At 35.9% G+C, this 19,480-nt stretch overlaps 1 protein-coding gene across 11 annotated transcripts in view; it reads right to left on the reverse strand.

The window, feature by feature from the left end:
• The window catches only part of PRPF40A (pre-mRNA processing factor 40 homolog A), a 57,487-nt gene that overhangs the window by 11,365 nt on the left and 26,642 nt on the right, over positions 1–19,480 (reverse strand). For 10 of the 11 annotated variants that reach the window (XM_015559813.1, XM_015559816.1, XM_015559814.1 and 7 more), the window contains 11 exons: positions 15,392–15,502; positions 13,200–13,320; positions 12,884–12,937; positions 11,173–11,197; positions 10,121–10,483; positions 8,191–8,299; positions 7,634–7,698; positions 7,097–7,261; positions 5,807–5,915; positions 4,441–4,591; positions 3,256–3,389 (listed from right to left, as the gene is read on the reverse strand). In XM_015559813.1, the coding sequence (XP_015415299.1) occupies positions 3,256–3,389; positions 4,441–4,591; positions 5,807–5,915; positions 7,097–7,261; positions 7,634–7,698; positions 8,191–8,299; positions 10,121–10,483; positions 11,173–11,197; positions 12,884–12,937; positions 13,200–13,320; positions 15,392–15,502 (1,407 nt within the window). The remainder of the gene's footprint in view (positions 1–3,255; positions 3,390–4,440; positions 4,592–5,806; positions 5,916–7,096; positions 7,262–7,633; positions 7,699–8,190; positions 8,300–10,120; positions 10,484–11,172; positions 11,198–12,883; positions 12,938–13,199; positions 13,321–15,391; positions 15,503–19,480) is intronic. The other variant, XM_015559810.1, reaches the window with a different exon arrangement.

The raw sequence follows: 19,480 nt of genomic DNA on the forward strand, positions 1-19,480 counted from the left end.
CAGGCGCACACAGGAGCTGGCTAGAGGCCGCTCTTTCCTGCTCTGTGATAGCTGCAGCGATCCCACGTACAGGCGCACACAGAGGCTGCCTGCAGGCCCCCTTTCCTGCTGTGGGATCCCATCCGCGATCCCATGGGCAGTCAGGTGCACAGGGGGGCTGGCTGCAGGTCACCCTATCCTGCTGCGGGATCTCGGGTTGCTCATCCCTGGCAGGGGCCGCCAGGGAAGAGGCGGGCGCCTGCCTCTTCCCTGCGGCCCTCCGGCTTCTCTGATCACCGGCAGGGGGGCGGGCAAAGGCAGCCAGTTCTCTGATCTAGGGCCGGGGCAGTGCCTCCCGGCTCTTGCCTGCCGCCTGTGTTTCCAATCACCGTCCTTCCCCTATGGCCTCCCATTATTGCCCCTATGTATGCAAATTAACTGTCATCTTTGTTGGCGGTTAACCTCCATCTTGTTTGGCAGTTAATTTGCATATTGCCCTGATTAGCCAATGGGAAGGGTAGCGGTCATATGCCAATTACCATGTGTCTCTTTTATTAGATAGGATTACTTTATCATACAGGTCTCCTTAGTTTAAACCATTGCAAAACCTTCGTAAGAGCCATGAAAACTCAATCAATGGTTGCATTGATTAACTGACTTTCTAAAAATCTGTCTACCCCTTCTTCCTGGGCACATGGCTGATTATTTAAAATCTAGGTTTTATAGCCTCCTTTGTAACTAGTTTCGGCCAAGTGACTAAATTCTCAGCAAATGAATATTAAGGAGAACTTATACATTACTAGATTTAAAAGGAACTGCCCTCTTAACTTACTTAGTTAAGTTTCATCAGGAGGTGGGAGAGGGAGCGGGAGAGGAGAGCAGTGAGGAAAGAAAGAGACAAAGTGTGTCCTAGATTCTCATTCAGAGCAGCTGAGTTCAGATTCAGCAGCTCCACAGACCTGAGGGAGGACTGAACCCAATACTGAGATTATGTTTTCTTATCTGACTGATAATTCTCTGGAAAACATGATTTGGGGGGTGGGGGGTGGGTGGGCAGAGGTGCTGTTGAGTGTAATTTTGTCTTTACAGTAGCTGTCTAAAGTACTTTTTACAACTCTATATAATAAAAGCCCAGCGACCGTACAGCAGAACTACAGAACAACCAGCGGGAGCACCGCTCAGAGGGCAGGTCCACAGCCGCTTGGCTGGCCGGGATGAACACCTGCTCCCGCAGTAGGCCGATCCCCACAGGCGACGCCCGGCACCAGTGCACAAATCCTGTGTACTGGGCCTCTAGTATGTTTAATAATCAGTTCTTTAAAAAGCAGTGGTATTGCTATAAAATGGATATTGAAGTTCTAGAGTCTGGGATGTGAAGTTGAGGTTATACTGAATTGTTTACCACCTATAAGTAAAATCTAATCTGGGAAACACAGGAAGGCTTGTAGACACCTTGCCACAGTGGCCAGGGCCACCACCAGAAAGACACAGAGAGACCCACAGGGGCTGGGATAGCCTCTGTTTCCATTTCTAATAGGATACAGTATTTTTTTAAATAAGGAGCCATACTTTTGGAAAAAAGTTTGAGATATGAATGTGATTTCTAATTGTATCAGACATTAATGTTTTAAAGCTATAACGAAGTTTAATATTTCCTCTTTTTGTTTTTCATTTATTTTAACTGTTCTTTTATCTATTAAATTGTTGTATGTGGATGGGGAAGTTTTGTTTGTCTTGTTAACATTTGTTTCTCTAACAAGAAAATTATATATTCAACAGGTAAAAACAAACAAACCCACAAGAACAAAAGGACTACCCTTTCAACTTAGATGTGATCATGGGAACAAGGTTAAGGCAATTTCAAAGTATGGGCCATGCTTTACTACCACCTAAAAACTTATTAGAAATTCAAATTCTCAGAACCCACCCAGAATTACCAAATCAAACTCTGATGGTAAGGCTCAATAATCTGTGTTTTTAAAAATCCTCTAAATGATCCCCTGGGAAACCACTAACAAGACACAGAAATCCATCAAGAGTAGTAAATTGTAAGTTTTTATGGAATGAAAACGAAAATAATGTTATTAACTGTGACATTTAAGATGGTTAGTGACCTTTGGCATGGTGGCCCAAGCTTTTTAAAAAGCCTACTAGATGATTCTGATGTATACTAAGTTTTGAGAATCACTGGCTTAGGGCATTACAATGTGTCCTACCCTAGACCAAACAACTGTTATTTTATTTTTTGTTAATCTTTACCCAATAGTATTTTTCCTTTGATTTTTAGAGAGAGTGGAAGGGGTGGGGAGAGACACGAGAGAAACATATGAGACACACATCACATCAATTGGTTGCCTCCCACATGGGACTGGGGATCGAGCCTGCAACCGAGGCAAGTGCCCTTGACTGGGAATCGAATCCGACACCCTTCAGTCCACATGCCGATGTTCTATTCACTGGGCCAAACTGGCTAGGGCGAGACAACTGTTATTTTAAGAAACAGACATATTTAAGCTACTGTAACTTAGCATTTATACTTGTACAGTGTTTAATGGAAGAGACCCTGTATTTAAGACTGCAGATTCAAATTTTGGCTCTACTATTCAATAGTTGAATTTAGGCAAGTCACTTCCTCTGTCTTAGATAATTTCCTATCTATAAAAGTGGGCATAAAAATAGTACCTACTCTTATACAAGGCTGGCATAAAAATTAAGAAATTTAATTTTATAATGTTTAAGCAGTAAGCAATCAATTAATGTTAACTGCTATCATTATAATTCACTGCTAATATTCTCCATTAATGAGAGAATAAAAGATGGTACATGAAGATGAAAATGAAACAGTAACCTATGTAAAGAATATGTAATTTCTGCTCCTATGTATAGCATTTTAGAATTACGGCCTATCCCCTAAACATTACCACAGCATTCCCCACAATTCTCTAGAGCTTAAAAACCAACTAGTACCAATGATTCAGCACATATAATTTGTTTTCAGTCTTCCCTCATCCCATTTCTCTTTCCCAAATAAAACCTTATCTGTCAGTGTGCTCCTTAAATACCAAATCTGTTACAGCCTTCCATATTCCGCTGGACTAAAATGGCTGGTTTCCTTAAATGGGTTCCTAACTAATTGTAGAACTTAAAGAGTTAATTGTGTATGAACACTTCACAAAGCCTATATTAGTGATCTGGGTCAGGTGTCTCAAAATAGTTTGTAGTATTGTTATAAAATACTATCACTATAAAATTAAGCTAGAAATATTTTTAAAATACCTGAAAAGATTCTCTATTTTTACGCTGTCGTCGCCTTTCTCTCAGCAAACTCTTCTGTTTTTCTTCTTCCTCCTCCTTTTCTAAAGCCCGAATGTGTTCTTCAAAGCAAATTAATGCATCTTCTTTATCCATGTCTAGAGTTTTTTTCAGTTAAAAAAATTAAAATATCAAATGTTAGGAAAGCAATTTAATTATTTGCATTAACTTTATAAATTTCAAATTCACCCTTCCAAAATACTTGTACTGTAACTCAAATATGACTTGTAATCATCTAAATGGGTAACATTTAAGGAAAATACCAAAAAAGACTTCATCAAAAGATACCCTGCATCCGAGGATTAAGGAAAGACTATGCACATGATCCAATAATGAAAACAAAAATATTAGAAAATTTGTCAGCAGTATCAGAATTATCCAAGGAACTTTTCCAAGTGCAGAGTTCTAGGCCCTACCCCAAATCTCCCAAAGTATGGTATTCAGAGGTTAATAAAAAACAAAAAACAAAACTTTAGCCCTAACCGGTTTGGCTCAGTGGATACAGCATCAGCCTGTGGACTAAAGGGTCCCAGGTTTGATTCTGGTAAAGGGCATATAGGTAGTAAAGACAGAACTGGGGAAAGCTTAATGTAAGATAATGCTAATACATTTTTTTGGCGTTTTGCAAACTTTTAGAGCTATTAATTTAAGAAGATAGCATGAGCCCTAGCTGGTTTGGGTTAGCCTGCAGACTGAAGGGTCCTAGGTTCAATTCCAGTCAAGGGCACATGCTTGGGTTGCGGGCTGGATCCCCAGTAGGGGGTGTGCAGGAGGCAGCCGATCAATGATTCTCATCATTAATGTTTCTATCTATCTCTCCCTCACCATTCCTCTCTGAAATCAATAAAAATATTTTTTTAAAAAAGAAGAAAGCATGAATAAAATGTGGTAATTTGGTTCATACGAAGTGACACAGGACAATTTCATCTTTGATGAATGATAAGCATATTTCAAGGATTATCTGTAAAGTTAACTTCAGATTTTTGTCCTAAATCACAAAAATATCCTATTTGGAAATAAAACATCTTTTCACAAATGAATTGACAACTGTCTAAAATTCAATTAATGGTCTCATTAAGAAAGTAAGAATTCTTTGCTGCTCGACAACCTTTTAAAAACTGTTTCCTCCCACTTAGTCATTATGCTTACTCTGTAATTCCTCATCTTCTGCAAAAGTTGGATTATCCATCAAATACTGCTGGGCTTCAGACCAAGTAGTAGAATATGTTACATTAGCCATGTTGTCAAGTATGTTTTTTAAGGCTTCCCAATTTCTTTTTCGCAATTGCTTTGCTTGCTCCTAAATCAAAAGTATGAATAAATTTTTTGAAGTTTAAAGGAAGTATGATATTTGAACTCCAATTAGTAAATGTTTCTTTACATTCTAACTGATGACCAAATTTCAATACTCATTTACTTTGAATATCAACATTATTTACCTTTCCAATGCTCTGGCCTAGCTGCGTGGCTTGGTATCTATTTTCAATTTTTTCACCTCTCTTCTACAGCCAAAATCTGGATAACATGACTCTCTCCTCCCTCCAATAAATGTCTCTTCCTATTACAACTATGTTCTACAAAGCTAGTTACTGCTGACAAATCATACAATGAACAAATGCTAAGGTCTTCAACCACTTCCAGCTATGACCAAAGTTTTATTTATACTACATATCTGGAAGTCTCTTGAAGACTGGATAATATACAATTTAGTGCATAAAATAGTCACAAGCAAAAAAGAGGTATTTTAAAACACTATCATAAATACATTTTAGTGGAAACCATTACATACTAGTGGCCTAGTGCACGAAATTCGTGTACTCGGGGTGGGCGGGGAGGTTCCCCCAGCCTGGTCTGTGCCATCACAGTGCGGGAGCCCCGTGATCCATCGCCCCAAAGAGGTTGGTCTCACCCACCCATCCGGGGCTCCTCAATGGATTGCCCCAAAGAGTTAGGACGGAGCCGGGGATCCTGCCTCAGTCCGCACGGAGCCGCGGGACCCCCAGGCCTCGCTGGGCCCCAGGCCTCCTGGTGATAGATTGTGATGGTATGACCAAATCCCCGATGCTTCAACTCCCCACCCACCTGCACCTGCTGTGCACGCAGCCTGCTGATCGTTCATTACGCATGAGGGCGTCCCAACCATTTGCATATTACCCTTTTATTAGTATCGGTTACTGCCCTCTTATAAAAGAATCATAAGTGCAAGCACCATAAGCAGAAACAGAGTAATTTTTAAGCCCAATGAGCTAAAAAGAAAAAGTGTCTTCTCTCTCCAAGTAAGTATAAAACAGCCAGTTAATGACAATTCAAACAATAGATGAGTCTATATTTTCTATGTTCACATCAGTACTTACAGAAGCTATACATTTCAAACCTAACTTCTAATAAATGGGTATGCTGCACCACATAAACTGGATAAACAACCAACCAAAATGAACATGATATAAAGTAACTATTAATCAGAATGAAGAAACATCTTGTTTTATCTATAAACACCAGTAAAAGTGAATTATACCTTTTCTTTTTTTGAAAGAAAGAATAAAACATCTTCATAGATTTCAAGACGATCACGCTCTGATATTGCATTCCAGACTTCCATCTCGCCAAACATTTGCTCTGCTTTTCTGTTCAAAAAAGTTAAATGTTACTCTATATCATACAATAAAAATTAATCTCTGGCCATTTTGACTTTATACTAAATTTAAAACCACCATATGAACACTCTTTACCACTCTAAATTCATGATTGTATTATAAAGGAAAACTTTTGAATAATTAAGAATAAAATAGCTTAGGACTCCTTAGAGACAAAGGAGTTAATTCTAAATGAGCAATGTTTTGTAGTCAAAACTATCTCTTTTACTTAGGGTAGCTAGAGACACTATCAAACTGCCCATGGGACTAAATGATAGACTTCAAAAAGTTATCAAGCCCTAGCTGGTTTGGCTCAGTGGATAGAGCGTTGGCCTGCGGACTGAAGGGTCCCAGTTCGATTTCAGTCAGGGGCACATGCCTGGGTTGCCGGCTCGATCCCCAGTGGGGGGCATGCAGGAGGCAGCAGATCAATGATTCTCTCTCATCACTGATGTTTCCATCTCTCTCTCCCTCTCCTTTCCTCTCTGAAATAAAAATAAATAAATAAATAAAAGTTATCAGATGCCTTGGCCAGTGGTTCAGTTTGTGGAAGGGTCGTCCAGCACACAAAAAGGTTGTGCAGGGTTTGATCTCTGGTCAGGTAGAATATGGGAGAGGATAAAAAAAAGTCAGGAATTTAGCTAACCCACAAAATAGTACTAATTAAAGAAATAAAGAGTCTTTCACTAAGGCTCTTCTAGAAAACAGAAAAATAAGGAAGCACATAGGGAAAATAAACTTAATAGCTAACTACATGTTAATACTGAATTACCTAGTTTTAAAAAAATAAAGCACTCTAAAATCAAGAATGCTATTTACATGCAATTTTTCAAAATGCAATAGTTAATGAAAATAGCCTGTTTCCTTCCACAAATACCAAAAATTTCAATTCTTACATTAAGTAGGAGTCAAGCTTTAAATATTAAATCACGTCTTTCCTTTTTGTTATAGTTCCCTAATCAATAGCTCAATGAGTCTGTAAGTTAAATTCTACATTTAACTACTGATTTGGTATGTACCTAATAAAAAAGTCATAAGCAAAAACCGGCATGCTTACAAATTATCTCATTTTATTTAATGAGCATCTACTTTAGAATAGTTAATGCACTTGGCAAAAAGTCAGACACAAACAGTGCAGTAAATACATACTATGCATCACTAAAAACTCTTACTTGTATCTGGTTGTGGAGGTCATTTTCTCGTGATTTTCAAGAAAACGCTGAAAGGATTCCTTAGCCTCTTTGTATTTCGATCTTGCTTCTTCTTTTTCTTCTTTCTCTGTCTGAACTTTATAGGCATTAAAGGCCTGCTTTTTTTCACTCAACTTTGCTAAAGCACTAACAGAAAAATGTCACAGAGTAAAATGAAGACAGAATGATCAAATGTTAGTGCTTCCAAAAACAATATAATTGATTTTAGTCACAAATTAAGAACATTTCAGTAAGATATTAAAGATAACAAACGATTACAGAAAATAATTTCTTTCAAAATAATTCTAATTTCATCTACAGCATAGTACTCAAATAGTACAAGCCTTTTTTTGGCTTTTTATTTCATATCACACATGGAACAACTCTATTCTTAGCATCCAGAATAACAGAAGATAATGGGAGTGGAAAGTTACATTGCTTTACACAATTTTGAATTTTCTAGGCTTGCTATGCTCCAAGTACAAAGCAAATTAAAAAAAAAAATCATCTAAGTATTACCTGTATCGTGGATCATTAATAATCATTTTCATAGCTTGCTCCCATGAAGCATTAGATGGTACCCGCTGAAAACCATTTAATAAGAAATTAGAATTTCACACAAATATCGTAAAAGTTATACAACAGAGAACAAAGTATAATACTCACTGCAAACAGCAAGCACTTCCTTTGCAGGTTTTTTTTTAAAGGTCTAAAATACTTTCTTACTGAAGCAAGGCAAATCTGGGTAATGATATACCTATACACTAAAAAGAAAACTGAAACTGAAAAAGAGCATGAATACTTTCTCTTAAAACTATTGATTAAAAGATAACAGGTTTTATGAATAAAAAACCTTACAAAAGATATTGAGGTGAAAGGTACTGGTGTACCTTTGCACACAATAGTTTTTGTGGGCTTTTATTTTGGTTAAAGTCAGATTCGCAAAAAATGTTCTTCAAAAAAAGGGACAAATTTAGTTCATTTTCAATAAAGGCATCATAGTATGGATTACAATGAAGAGTAGCTTCATTTATTAGACAATTATTAGGTCATATAAAAATCTATAATGCAAATACCTTTTCTTTCAATAACTCCTTAAATGCTTGCTTTGCCTCCTCCTTTGTATTCCAAGTATATGTTTTTTTTGCTGGTTGGCTTTCGTCCTCTTCTTTCTTGGGAGTAAAACTAGAGAGAAATTTAAACATGTTATTTATAACTTAAATAAACATTTGCTTCATTTAGAAAAATTTAGATCTTCAATGTTGAGCTAAAATTTGACAATTTTTTAATGTCTCCAATATGAAACCCACATGCTTACCTAAACATAAAGAAAGGCAATATAAAAGTTTGTGTAAAACACTCAGTTATTAAGACTCTGCAAAAAGGCCAAAATAAAAATTTAACTCCACTAGTTAACAACTTCTAAATGACTTACAAATCTTATTCAATGCCTTCATTTTAGTGCTATAACAACTAAGAATTTGAGCAAGCATGACAAAATATAAAAGGAGATCAATCTAAATCGAGGTTGGCAAATCCCTGGGCCAAATCCAGCCTGCTGCCTGTTTCTGTAAATATAGCTTTACTAGAACACAATCATGCTCATGAGTTTACATATTGTTTATGGCTGATTGTGTGTTATCACAGCAGAAGTGAGTCACTGTGACAGACTTTAGAACTACAAAACCCAAAGTATTTACTCTTAGACAGTTTATTTTTTTTTTTGGGGGGGGGAGGGTCTTTATGAAATGAAAGGTTATATTCTTTTTCAAACTTCCTTCCTTCCTTCCTTCCTTCCTTCCTTCCTTCCTTCCTTCCTCTCTCCTTCTCTCTCTCTCTCTCTCTTTCAAACTGGAAATTTTTACAAAATAAGTTTCAAAATTATTATGCCAAGAAGCACTCTAAATATTTGAAAGAAAAAAAGCAGGAAATAATTGTTAGCATTATGAAAAACAAATTATTGTGGAAAAAATACAGTAAGTACAAAATGATATGTGAAAGAACGTTGTTCCAAGCTTAAATGTTTATGAGAAGAACACTTAAAACTTATGTATATGTTAATAAAATAATATTCCATCATTCAACATGCTATGGAGGCGTCTCATATACATGTACACATTTTAAATGCAGAGAATAAGGGCAGGATGATATAAATAAAATATAAAAATAATTTTTATGCCTTCAAACATACCATATATTCTTTTATAACTTCTAAGTATCAGAAAAGTTATAAAGCTATTTTCACTTTGAGATATGTACCTAAGAAAAACCTTTACAAAAATGGGTAGGGAAATGAAAGCAATATGCTTAAGTATTAACATGGGTGATCATGTTTCAAACTTGACACCATGGTTAACTTTTTTTTTATGTAGGTATCATTAAAGTAAAAAAGCACAGCACAAGGTTCCTTTTTATAACTGTATAAAGCATCGTTATATGAAATATTACTAATCATAGGGTATGCAAACTTTTGCTGCATTAAGTTGTACTAATTTAATCTCACTAATAGTTTTCTTACATCTTCCTTATGTTACCTTTTTTTGCCTACTTGAGTGTTATCTTTATTTTTTGCCTACTTGATTTTTGTTTGTTCAATATCAAACTATAGCAAACTTCACTGCAATGCCATGCTAAGCCATATTTGAGATAGAGGCAAAAGAAAATCAGCAATACTGATCTTTACTTAAAATTTTCCTATTTTATTAATCATGGACTGTTACACTGATTGTTTTAAAATACTGCACCACAATAGATCTTGATGACTAAAGTTCTGGGCACCCTTTTAAATATGTTTCTCTAACTAAGAAGTTCTGCTTCTTAAAATTCTGTGGATTAGTTTTACAAGAGTTTGAAAGCACGAGCATAGCCCAAGAAAATTCAGCCTTAAAGTGATCTACTATCTAAAGGCTTATACTTTGATTCCCCCCAAATTAACAGTTAATGGCCAATGACTAAACTGGCAATTTGTCTGGTACTGATTTGCAAAAGACAAGGTACTAAACTTACTCAGCTACAGTTTCCTTAGATGTTTCTTCTCCAGCATTACTGTCAACATTTTGATCCTGAACAGCAGGGGTAGTAGTAAGTTGTGCTTGTTCTTCAGTTGAAATGGTTACTGTGTTTTCATTATCTACAACAGTAGCAACAATTGAAGTAACTTCAGGCTCAGGTACAACAGGAACAGTTCCACCGACAGTATTAGCAGAGGTGGAGGCACTGGCGTTGGCTGCAGCAGCAGCTGCTGCAGCAGCTGCAGCAGCTGCAACAACAGCAGCTGCCGCTTCTGCAGCAGCCATGGTGCTCATTGTGGAAGGAATTTCTGTTGTAGGAACTGGGGCTGTTGATGCTGTGGTGCATTCTTCTTGCTTACTATATATTTAAAAAAAGAGAAAACTGGTTATTTCAATACTAATAATCACAAAGCCAAATAAAGCTAGTGTTTAATTATCATACAATTAATTATCTTATCATAAAATGAATAAGAGAAACTCTTAAAAGGGAAAAAAGGCAGTGCTGCCAAACTGTTAAGTCATTTAAAATAATTAAAACCACAGAATAAAACTGGATTACTCTGATTTAATTCAGCAAACATTCACGAAAATGTATGATAGGCACTCAGGCAACTCTGCATTTTCAAAAGCCTAATAATTGTTTTCATTTACAAAATGCACTATCAGATTGTATCATGCCATAAAATTTGATCTATATCATAAATTTCCATACACTCTTTAGATTTTACTCATTAAAAGAAAAACCTGAATAAAGGAAGATATCTATATCTATAAAATACTTCATCCATTTCCAAAATAACTTAAACAAAATTTTGGAGTTTTCTATAACACAATCTTAATGATAAATGATGTAGTCTAAATTCAAACAATCACTGTCTAGTAAAGCATCACTAGTGTACTTTGAGTAAATACCCCTCTCCAACCCTCAAATTCTCCAAAGACACCAAACCATAAGTCCTAACATGTTAATATTATTTATACTGTTAAAACAAAATTATAGGAGATATCACATTTCTAAATATGCACTGATATATAAAATTTGCTTACCTGCTTTCTTCAGTTTTGATCATTGCTATTAAAGAGAAAAAAGAAAAGTTACATAATAGTTTTTAAATACAATCACTGAAAAAAAAACTTTAAAGGAGATAAAGTTTCATACAGTAAGATTTAACTTATTATATATGTACATATATAAAATCACCACTTTTACTGAGCAAGTGCTTGCTCCAAAGTCCCAGGGCAACAATTAAAGAATAAAGACAAACTTAAAGAGCAGTTTTTAAGAAAGCTTTTCCCCACACTGCTGCTTTCCCAAAGATTGCTAGCTACTGCAAAAACTCCCTGAAATAAAACAGTACTTTCCCCAGGGATAAAACTATTTGTTATTTCTTAAAGATATCAAATTCAAAACAGGATCAAATTCATGTTATGAAATTCCTGCACATATATAATAGCATTGACAGGTAGATAATTATGCACACCAACTATATGTAGTAGGGTTATATCAGAAATGAGCTTCATATTTCTAACGTCAATAAACTTCGAGCCTACCTACAGTATTATTAGCCAATGCTAGTACAGAAATTTAAATTGAGCTGTAAAGATTAGCAACTCAATGCTCCAGCTTTTATTCTGGTTAAGGTAACATTTTTTTGTAGTGGTAACAAAAATATCTTAGCATCATTAGGGAATGAGGTGCTCTATGTAAATAACATAAACCTAACTCTATGAAAATAGAGGGTGTCCCAAGAAAATGTATACACACTTTGAATAATTATAAAGGCAGTGTTTACTAAAATACATTTCATTTTCAAAATATAATAGAATCAACTGTTAAAGAGTGTATGCATTTTTTTAGGACACCCTGTATTTTAAAAACTGTATCATTTCTGAAAATCTGTCTAGGATGGCTGACAAAATATACTAAAGGGGTTACTGTTACTAACATAAATTATAATATTTTTCATATACAAATGATACTCTATCTAAGCTAATGAGGTGACACAGAGCAAAGGTAGTAAATAGACTTCAGACCACAGTGCCTTTAAGAAATCATCATTATCTTTTTCATGTCAGATGTCATTTCACATTGCAGACTACTTTGTTAGTCCCCTTCTACATTCTTTTACTTTTAACCTACTATTGTTTGACACCAGATTCTATCTTACGTAAAAGTGAAAAGAATTAAATTCTCCATTCTTATTCATAATCTGCTATTTTAAGTCCTGGGTTTTATATTAGGTAGTATTTTTAGATTTTAAGCAGTATTCTGAACAATTGAGAATGTTAAAACCCAAAAAGTCCTCCCTTTGTGAGGCATAATACTTTGCTTACCTTAATTCTCCCAAAACAAGTATAAGACCTATTTTGCAATGTTGTGATTATATAAAATCTGCATTAAATATGTAGTTTCACAATATATTAACAAATTTTAAACTGATAAGGATTCAAGGTTCTCTGCTAGCTGCTAAATGGTTAACACCTATATTCCATGTATACACCACCCAGAGCTGTATTTGGAAATATTGTATATAACTGTCCTTGCTCTCTTTTCCAATGGCATATAATTTAAAAAACAAACACCAAAGTGCAAATTCAAAAGCTACAAGCTCATTTATAATATAACCCTTAAGTGAAAGAAATTCTTTGAATTAGATATTCCTCACTGCAGATTTATCCAATCATGGTTAGTGAATATTAGTGACATAGTATAAAAATGTTAAATAATGACAGAAAATGAATTATCAAAGCAGCTCACCATGCAGGTTTGATTTTGTAATAAGACTTCCAGCAACAATGGTATTCTGGTATCCTAGTTTCAGTGGAATCAAATCAAATAAAAATCTATTTAAAATCTATAGAACTGAGATCTAGAGCAACAAGAAAATAAGAGCCCATAAAACTGTTATACCATTTAAAACATTCTAATCATTTAATTTTTTTAAAAAAAGCCTTTGTTTGAACAATCCTATTTATAAGGGATTGTTTCAGTGTGAATGACACACACACACACACACACACACACACACACATATATATAAATTAACATTACAAATTACTTTTTTCTGTTTTACCTTCAAGATCCTCAAGTTCTTTGGGTTTGGCCCAACGGGATTCTTTTGTTTGAGAATTATAATAGTATGGCTTCCCAGAGTCAGACTTGTACTCCTTCCAGGGGCATTTAGATAAAAGTTGCTAGAGGGAAGCAAACCATCAGTTAATAGTAATGTTTTTAGTATCACTCATCACTCACTGTTTTCATTAGATATTATCAAGCCATACAATTTGAAAGCTTGTGAAGTAATGCTACATAAGCTACCAATTACGAGATGCTTAGAGTAATGTTAAGATCGGAATATATTATTTAATCATTATAATACTACTATAACATTTACACTATTACTAGAGGCCCGGTGCATGAATTCATGCTTGGGTGGGGTACAGCCAGCCCTACCCCCTGGTCAAACTCCAGGTGGAACTCCAGTTCAAGGGGACAATTTGCATATTAGCCTTTTATTACATAGGATTCCACATTTACCTAGAGAAATAACTTATCTATGGTAATATATCTATTAAGGAGCAGAGGCAAGATTCAAAAGCAAATTTACCTGAATTTCAAACCCTACGTGCTTTTTTTATTCCTTAAGTCTTTACTGTTTAGAGCAGGGGTCCTCAACCTACGGCCCACGGGCCACATGCAAATACAAATATTGTATTTGTTCCCGTTTTGTTTTTTTCACTTCAAAATAAGGTATGTGCAATGTGCATAGGAATTTGTTCATAGTTTTTTTTAAAACTACAGTCCAGCCCTCCAACAGTCTGAGGGACAGTGAACTGGCCCCGTTTAAAAAGTTTGAGGACCCCTGGTTTAGAGTATTATAGATGCCCCCCTTACCCCCCTCCACTGGGTTTCCACCCTGCCCCAGACCTTCACTACCCTGTCTATGTCCAAAGGTAAGATCTTTGGTTAATTTCTTCCCACCCTCCCAACCCCCTACCCTCTGAAATTCATCAGTCTGTTCCATTTTTCCATGCCTCTGATCCTATTTTATTCACCAGTTTATTTGGTTCATTAAATTTCTTGTTTATTTTGATATTCAATTGTTGATAGATATTTATTGCCATTTCATTGTTTGTTTGTTTTTTAACTTTCTTCCTCTTCTTCATTTATACCCAATCAAAGGTAAAAATGACCAACCACGCATTTCAGAGACTTCTCAAAACTAATACAGTAGAAAAAACAAAATTTGGGAACAAGCAAAATTTTATTTAGTAATGCTTAGATTTCAGCTTCATAATAAAGTTTATTACAAATCGATGTTAATTAAAAGGAAACAATATATAAGTATGATATACTTAAAATGTAATATATAAAACAGTTAGTGTGGTATGAGAATGCTATTGTAAACTCAAATTCAGATAGAGTGCCTTGGCAAATATATAATTGATAAATAACACTGACTATGTCAGCATTAGGATAAATAAAAAATTATAATATCTATCAACCTCCTCTGACAAGCACTGTGGTACAAATTAGTGTGGTGGCTGGAAAATACTTTTATCTCCTCAAATTCCTTAAGGGGAAGGGGGTGGAGCACAGGGCAGAAGGGAGGATAAAGGTGCCAACCAGGAAAATCATTAAGTATAGTCTGAAATACCAAATCTCTTTTATTTAGGACTTCAGAGTTTTCCACATACAATACTTCTTACTCAATTTATTCCTTCCATCTTACTTCCTTGTCTGTATAATCTGAGTGGTAAACTTGCAACATAAAATGAAAAATACTTACTTCAGGGGGGGCATTTTCCAACAAGACAATTTCCCACTCTAAGAGAAGTATCTGCAATTTAATTTCATCTCTATAAACTCAGCCCCATTTGAAAATTTTAAAAACTCAGTAGAAGACACATGAAATCATCCAAGTGTACTATAGAGGAAAACAATTTGAATTGTTAATTTAAAAAATAAAGGGCAGTTGGATAGTCTTTTTCCCTTCTAATTTATTCTTTAAATTACCTTTCTTAAATTGATGTCACCTAACAAGAGTGCCTGAGCAGGGACAAAGTAAGTAAATAAAATGGGTCTGTTCAAAGAAGAGAATGTGTTTTGTCTTCTTGCAGATTGGTGTGTTTATTAACCCTTTTATCCTCTGAATGCCTTTCTGAGATATAAGTGCTATTTGGATAGTCAAATACCCACGAAATCCTAAAAAACAAAAACCCAACGTACTTAATAATCCCTGATTTCCAGCCTTCAAATTTTTACCTCAGCAGGTGTTTTAAGATCATCTGGTTTCTCCCAAGTAGACTGTTTTGTTTCAGTATTGTAGTAGTAAGTCCTTCCATCAGGTGATTTATGTTCAGTCCACATTGATTTCTAAAGAAAAAAAAATTGCAACATTTAAATTATTTAACAATGTCACTGACAGTGAACATCAGTATTATTGGTTTCAAAGCAATATATGACAAAATTAAATGGGTACACTTTTGACAGTTTAAGGAGCGTAGAATAATTCAGTGATGCAGATAAGATAACTGAAAATCAGATTTTAAAAGTACTTCAAAAGCAGCATGAAATCAATTCAGGTTTTAGGATCTTTTCATTCTACAGTCTCAGAATTATAAGGCTATGAGTATTCTCATAAGAACGGTAATTTAAAAAAAAAAAAGAACGATAATTTTGTAACTTAAGATAATCTTTCAGCAACACAAATCAATGCCTTATGGATAAGAGTTCATGCTAATGTAGTATGTAGGTGAACTGATCATGAACTCAACGACCCAAATCCAAAGAATATTTACATCAAGTTGGACAAAGTTCTACAGAACCTACACTGATATGCTATAAAGATACAGCTGTCAAAATTAGAAAGCATGACTTTTGGATGACAATAAGAACTTAACAATCAACAAGGTGAAATTTAACAGGTATAAAATGTGAATCCAAATGCCTCAACGCAAGATAGGAGAAATCAAGCTTCATGTGAAACTACTCGGATATAGAATAAAAATCCACTCTTGGGGTACAAAAACAAAACAGTACTAAGAACCTACTAAAGTTCCTAGTAAAATCTGAGGTATCAATAGACATACCTCAAATAAAGGTTTGTTAAGAGTTTTACAAGAGTACTATATATACATGTATGAATACCTGCACATACAAAATGATAATAAAGGGGAAGGGAGGAAACTTTGAGAGGTGGTATTTAATGGTGATGACAGTTACATAGGTCTATTTACCAAAATAATCCAGTTGTACACAATAAATATGTCAATCATACTTTAATAATGTGGCTTAAAAATAGTTTTACAAGGAATCACGAGTGAATGAATTACTGGATGAGATCAAAGGTACTAAGTCCAGTTCTGGCAGACTGGTAACAAACTGAAATATGCTTGAAAGAGGGTTATAGAGATCATCTTTCTACATTTCTTCCAATCTAAGACAAAACATTACTGTATATACCTCTAAGAAAGGAAAGTAAGATCGTCAAACTGTCACATACTTTGTACCACTCAGCTTTTAGGTTAAATATTATTGAAAGAATTTATTTTTACTTAGACATTGGCTTTACCACAAATCACTTTTGTGAATAAATAAAAAGGAAAACAGGCAAATAAGACAATTAAGCTTTTTCCTTAAACTTCACTGTGAAACCATTTTTTTGTATCAGAGTTTCTGATATCCATTATATTTCACACAATATCATCTGGCATTAAGGATACACACAATGCAGCATTTCTCAAAAAAAAATAAAACAACCAAAAACCACTGGTACTGACTTAATTTTCTTGCATTTTTATGTAAAGCTATCTACCTTTCCTGCTTATCAACTTTATTGAATAACCAGGTGCCCGGTGCACAAAATTTGTTCATGGGTAGGGTCTCTAGATCTGGCCGGCAATCAGGGCCGACCTGTGGGGCAATCGGAGGGCCCACTGGCACCCACTTGACTGGCCTGGGGCCTGTCGGCTAGGGGCAGTTCCTGTGTTGAGCGTCTGCCCCCTGCTGGTCAGTGCGCATCATAACGACCAGTTGTTCCACCCACTGTTCTGCCGTTCAGTCAATTTTCATATTAAGCTTTTATTATATAGGATAGAAGACCTACTTTTGATTTCTGCTTTGGGAATGTAGCTAAATTCACCATAATCATTTCTCTCTCACTATAATCACCATAGTCATTTCATTTCTAGCTGATAAAAGAGTGCTGTGCAATTATTTCTAGGATTTTCTTCTAAACTACACTGATATTAATTCTTCTGATGTTGGCTCGTTTGCTATCCAATCATGTACAACTAGCCATGACTACTACCTGGAGAACAGAAATCATAAGACATGAATTATAGAGTGCATCCCAATTTCATTCATATTAAATGGAAAAAAATAAATATGCTAGTAGAAAACTAGATAATTTAAGGATCATTTGTAAAAAGTGAGAATGGAGAGCCCAGCCAGTGTTGCTCAATGGTCGAGCGTGGACCTATGAATCAGGTGGTCATAGTTCAATTCCTGGTCAGGGCACATGCCTGGGTTGTGAGTTCGATCCCCAGTAGGGGGCATGCAGGATACACATAATGCAGCATTTCTCAAAAAAAAATAAAACAACCAAAAACCACTGGTACTGACTTAATTTTCTTGCATTTTTATGTAAAGCTATCTACCTTTCCTGCTTATCAACTTTATTGAATAACCAGGTGCCCGGTGCACAAAATTTGTTCATGGGTAGGGTCTCTAGGTCTGGCCGGCAATCAGGGCCGACCTGTGGGGCAATCGGAGGGCCCGCTGGCACCCACTTGACTGGCCTGGGGCAGCCAATCAATGATTCTCATCAATGATGTTTTTGTCTCTCTCTCCCTCCCTCTCCCTTCCTCTCTGAAATCATTAAAAAATAAATACATTTTTAAAAAGTGAGAATGGAGAACACAAAATAATGTGATTTTAACAAGGATAGATGATTTTTCCTATAACTTTTGAGAATTAGAATGAAAGAATTATAGGTAGCCATTAGACTAGAAAGGACCTGATAAAATTTGGGCTGTTTGATAACAAAATGAATGCCCCTTCCTAATGAGATTTGTTAAGTCATCTGAAAACCAGTCACAGAATTGACTGGAAGAATTAATGTATTATAAAAATATCCATACTACACAAAGCAATCCACAGATTCAATGTAATCCCCAGCGAAGTTCAAATTGCATTTTTCACAGGAAATAGAACAATCCTAAAATTTATATGAAACCACAAAATACCCCCAACAGTCAAAATCATCTTGAGGAAGAACAAAGCTGGAGGCATCACGCTCCTGGATTTCAAACTCTGTTACAAAGTACAGTAATCAAAACAGTTTGATATTGACATAAAAACAGACACATAGGACAATGAAACAGAAGCTAAAGCCCAGAAATAAATGCATGCACCTATGGTCATTTAATTATAACAAAAGAGCCAAGAATATACATAAGGAAATGACAGTTTCTTCAACAAGTGATGTTGAGAAAACTTAACAGCCAAATTCAAATTAATAAAACTAGATTACTATCTTATACCACACACAAAATTTAACTCAAAATGAATTAAAGATTTGAATTAAGATCAGAAACTATAAAGGCTCCTAGAAAATATCGGCGGTAAGTTCCTTGACAGTGGTATTGACAATCATTTTATTATCTGAATCCAAAAAGAAAGGCAAAGAAAGCAAAAATAAATAAGTGGGACTACAGCAAACTAAAAAACTTGTGTACAGCAAATGAAGCCATCAACAGATGAAAAGGCAACCTACTAAATGGAAAGAAATATTTGCAAGTAATCTTACCTAATAATAGACAAACATGGTAATTAACCGTACCTCCAACACGCTTCCCAGTGGCTAATCAGGGCAATATGCAAATTAACTGCCAACCAAGATGGCGGTTAATTTGCATACATAGGCACAATCATGGGAGGTGAAAGGGGTCGGAAACCCAGGTGGCAGGCAAGAGCTGGGGGGCAGGCAAAGGCGGCCCTGCTGGCTGCCTTTGCCCGCCCCCCAGCAAGTGATTGCCATTGGAAAGCCTGGTGGCAGGCGAAGCAACAACCCCAGGCCGGGGGTGCGGGCTGCCTGCCACCAGATATGGCATTGTGGATCAGAGGGAGAGAGAGCCCGGGCGCAGGCCAGCCAGCATCCCCGGACCCCTCTGGGCACCGGGGGTGCCACCTGGCCTGCTTCTCCGTGATCGCCATGGCACCCCCAGCACCTCAGCACCTAAGATGCAAAGGTCGGGGATGAAATGACTTTTCCCAACCACATCTGCAAATATCCTGGGGAAGGCATCACTGAAGAGTTCACAACTGTCTTACTTGGCAAGGGAGAAAACA

The sequence above is a fragment of the Myotis davidii genome, unplaced genomic scaffold (genome assembly GCF_000327345.1).
Source record: "Myotis davidii unplaced genomic scaffold, ASM32734v1 scaffold753, whole genome shotgun sequence".
NCBI lineage: Eukaryota > Metazoa > Chordata > Mammalia > Chiroptera > Vespertilionidae > Myotis > Myotis davidii.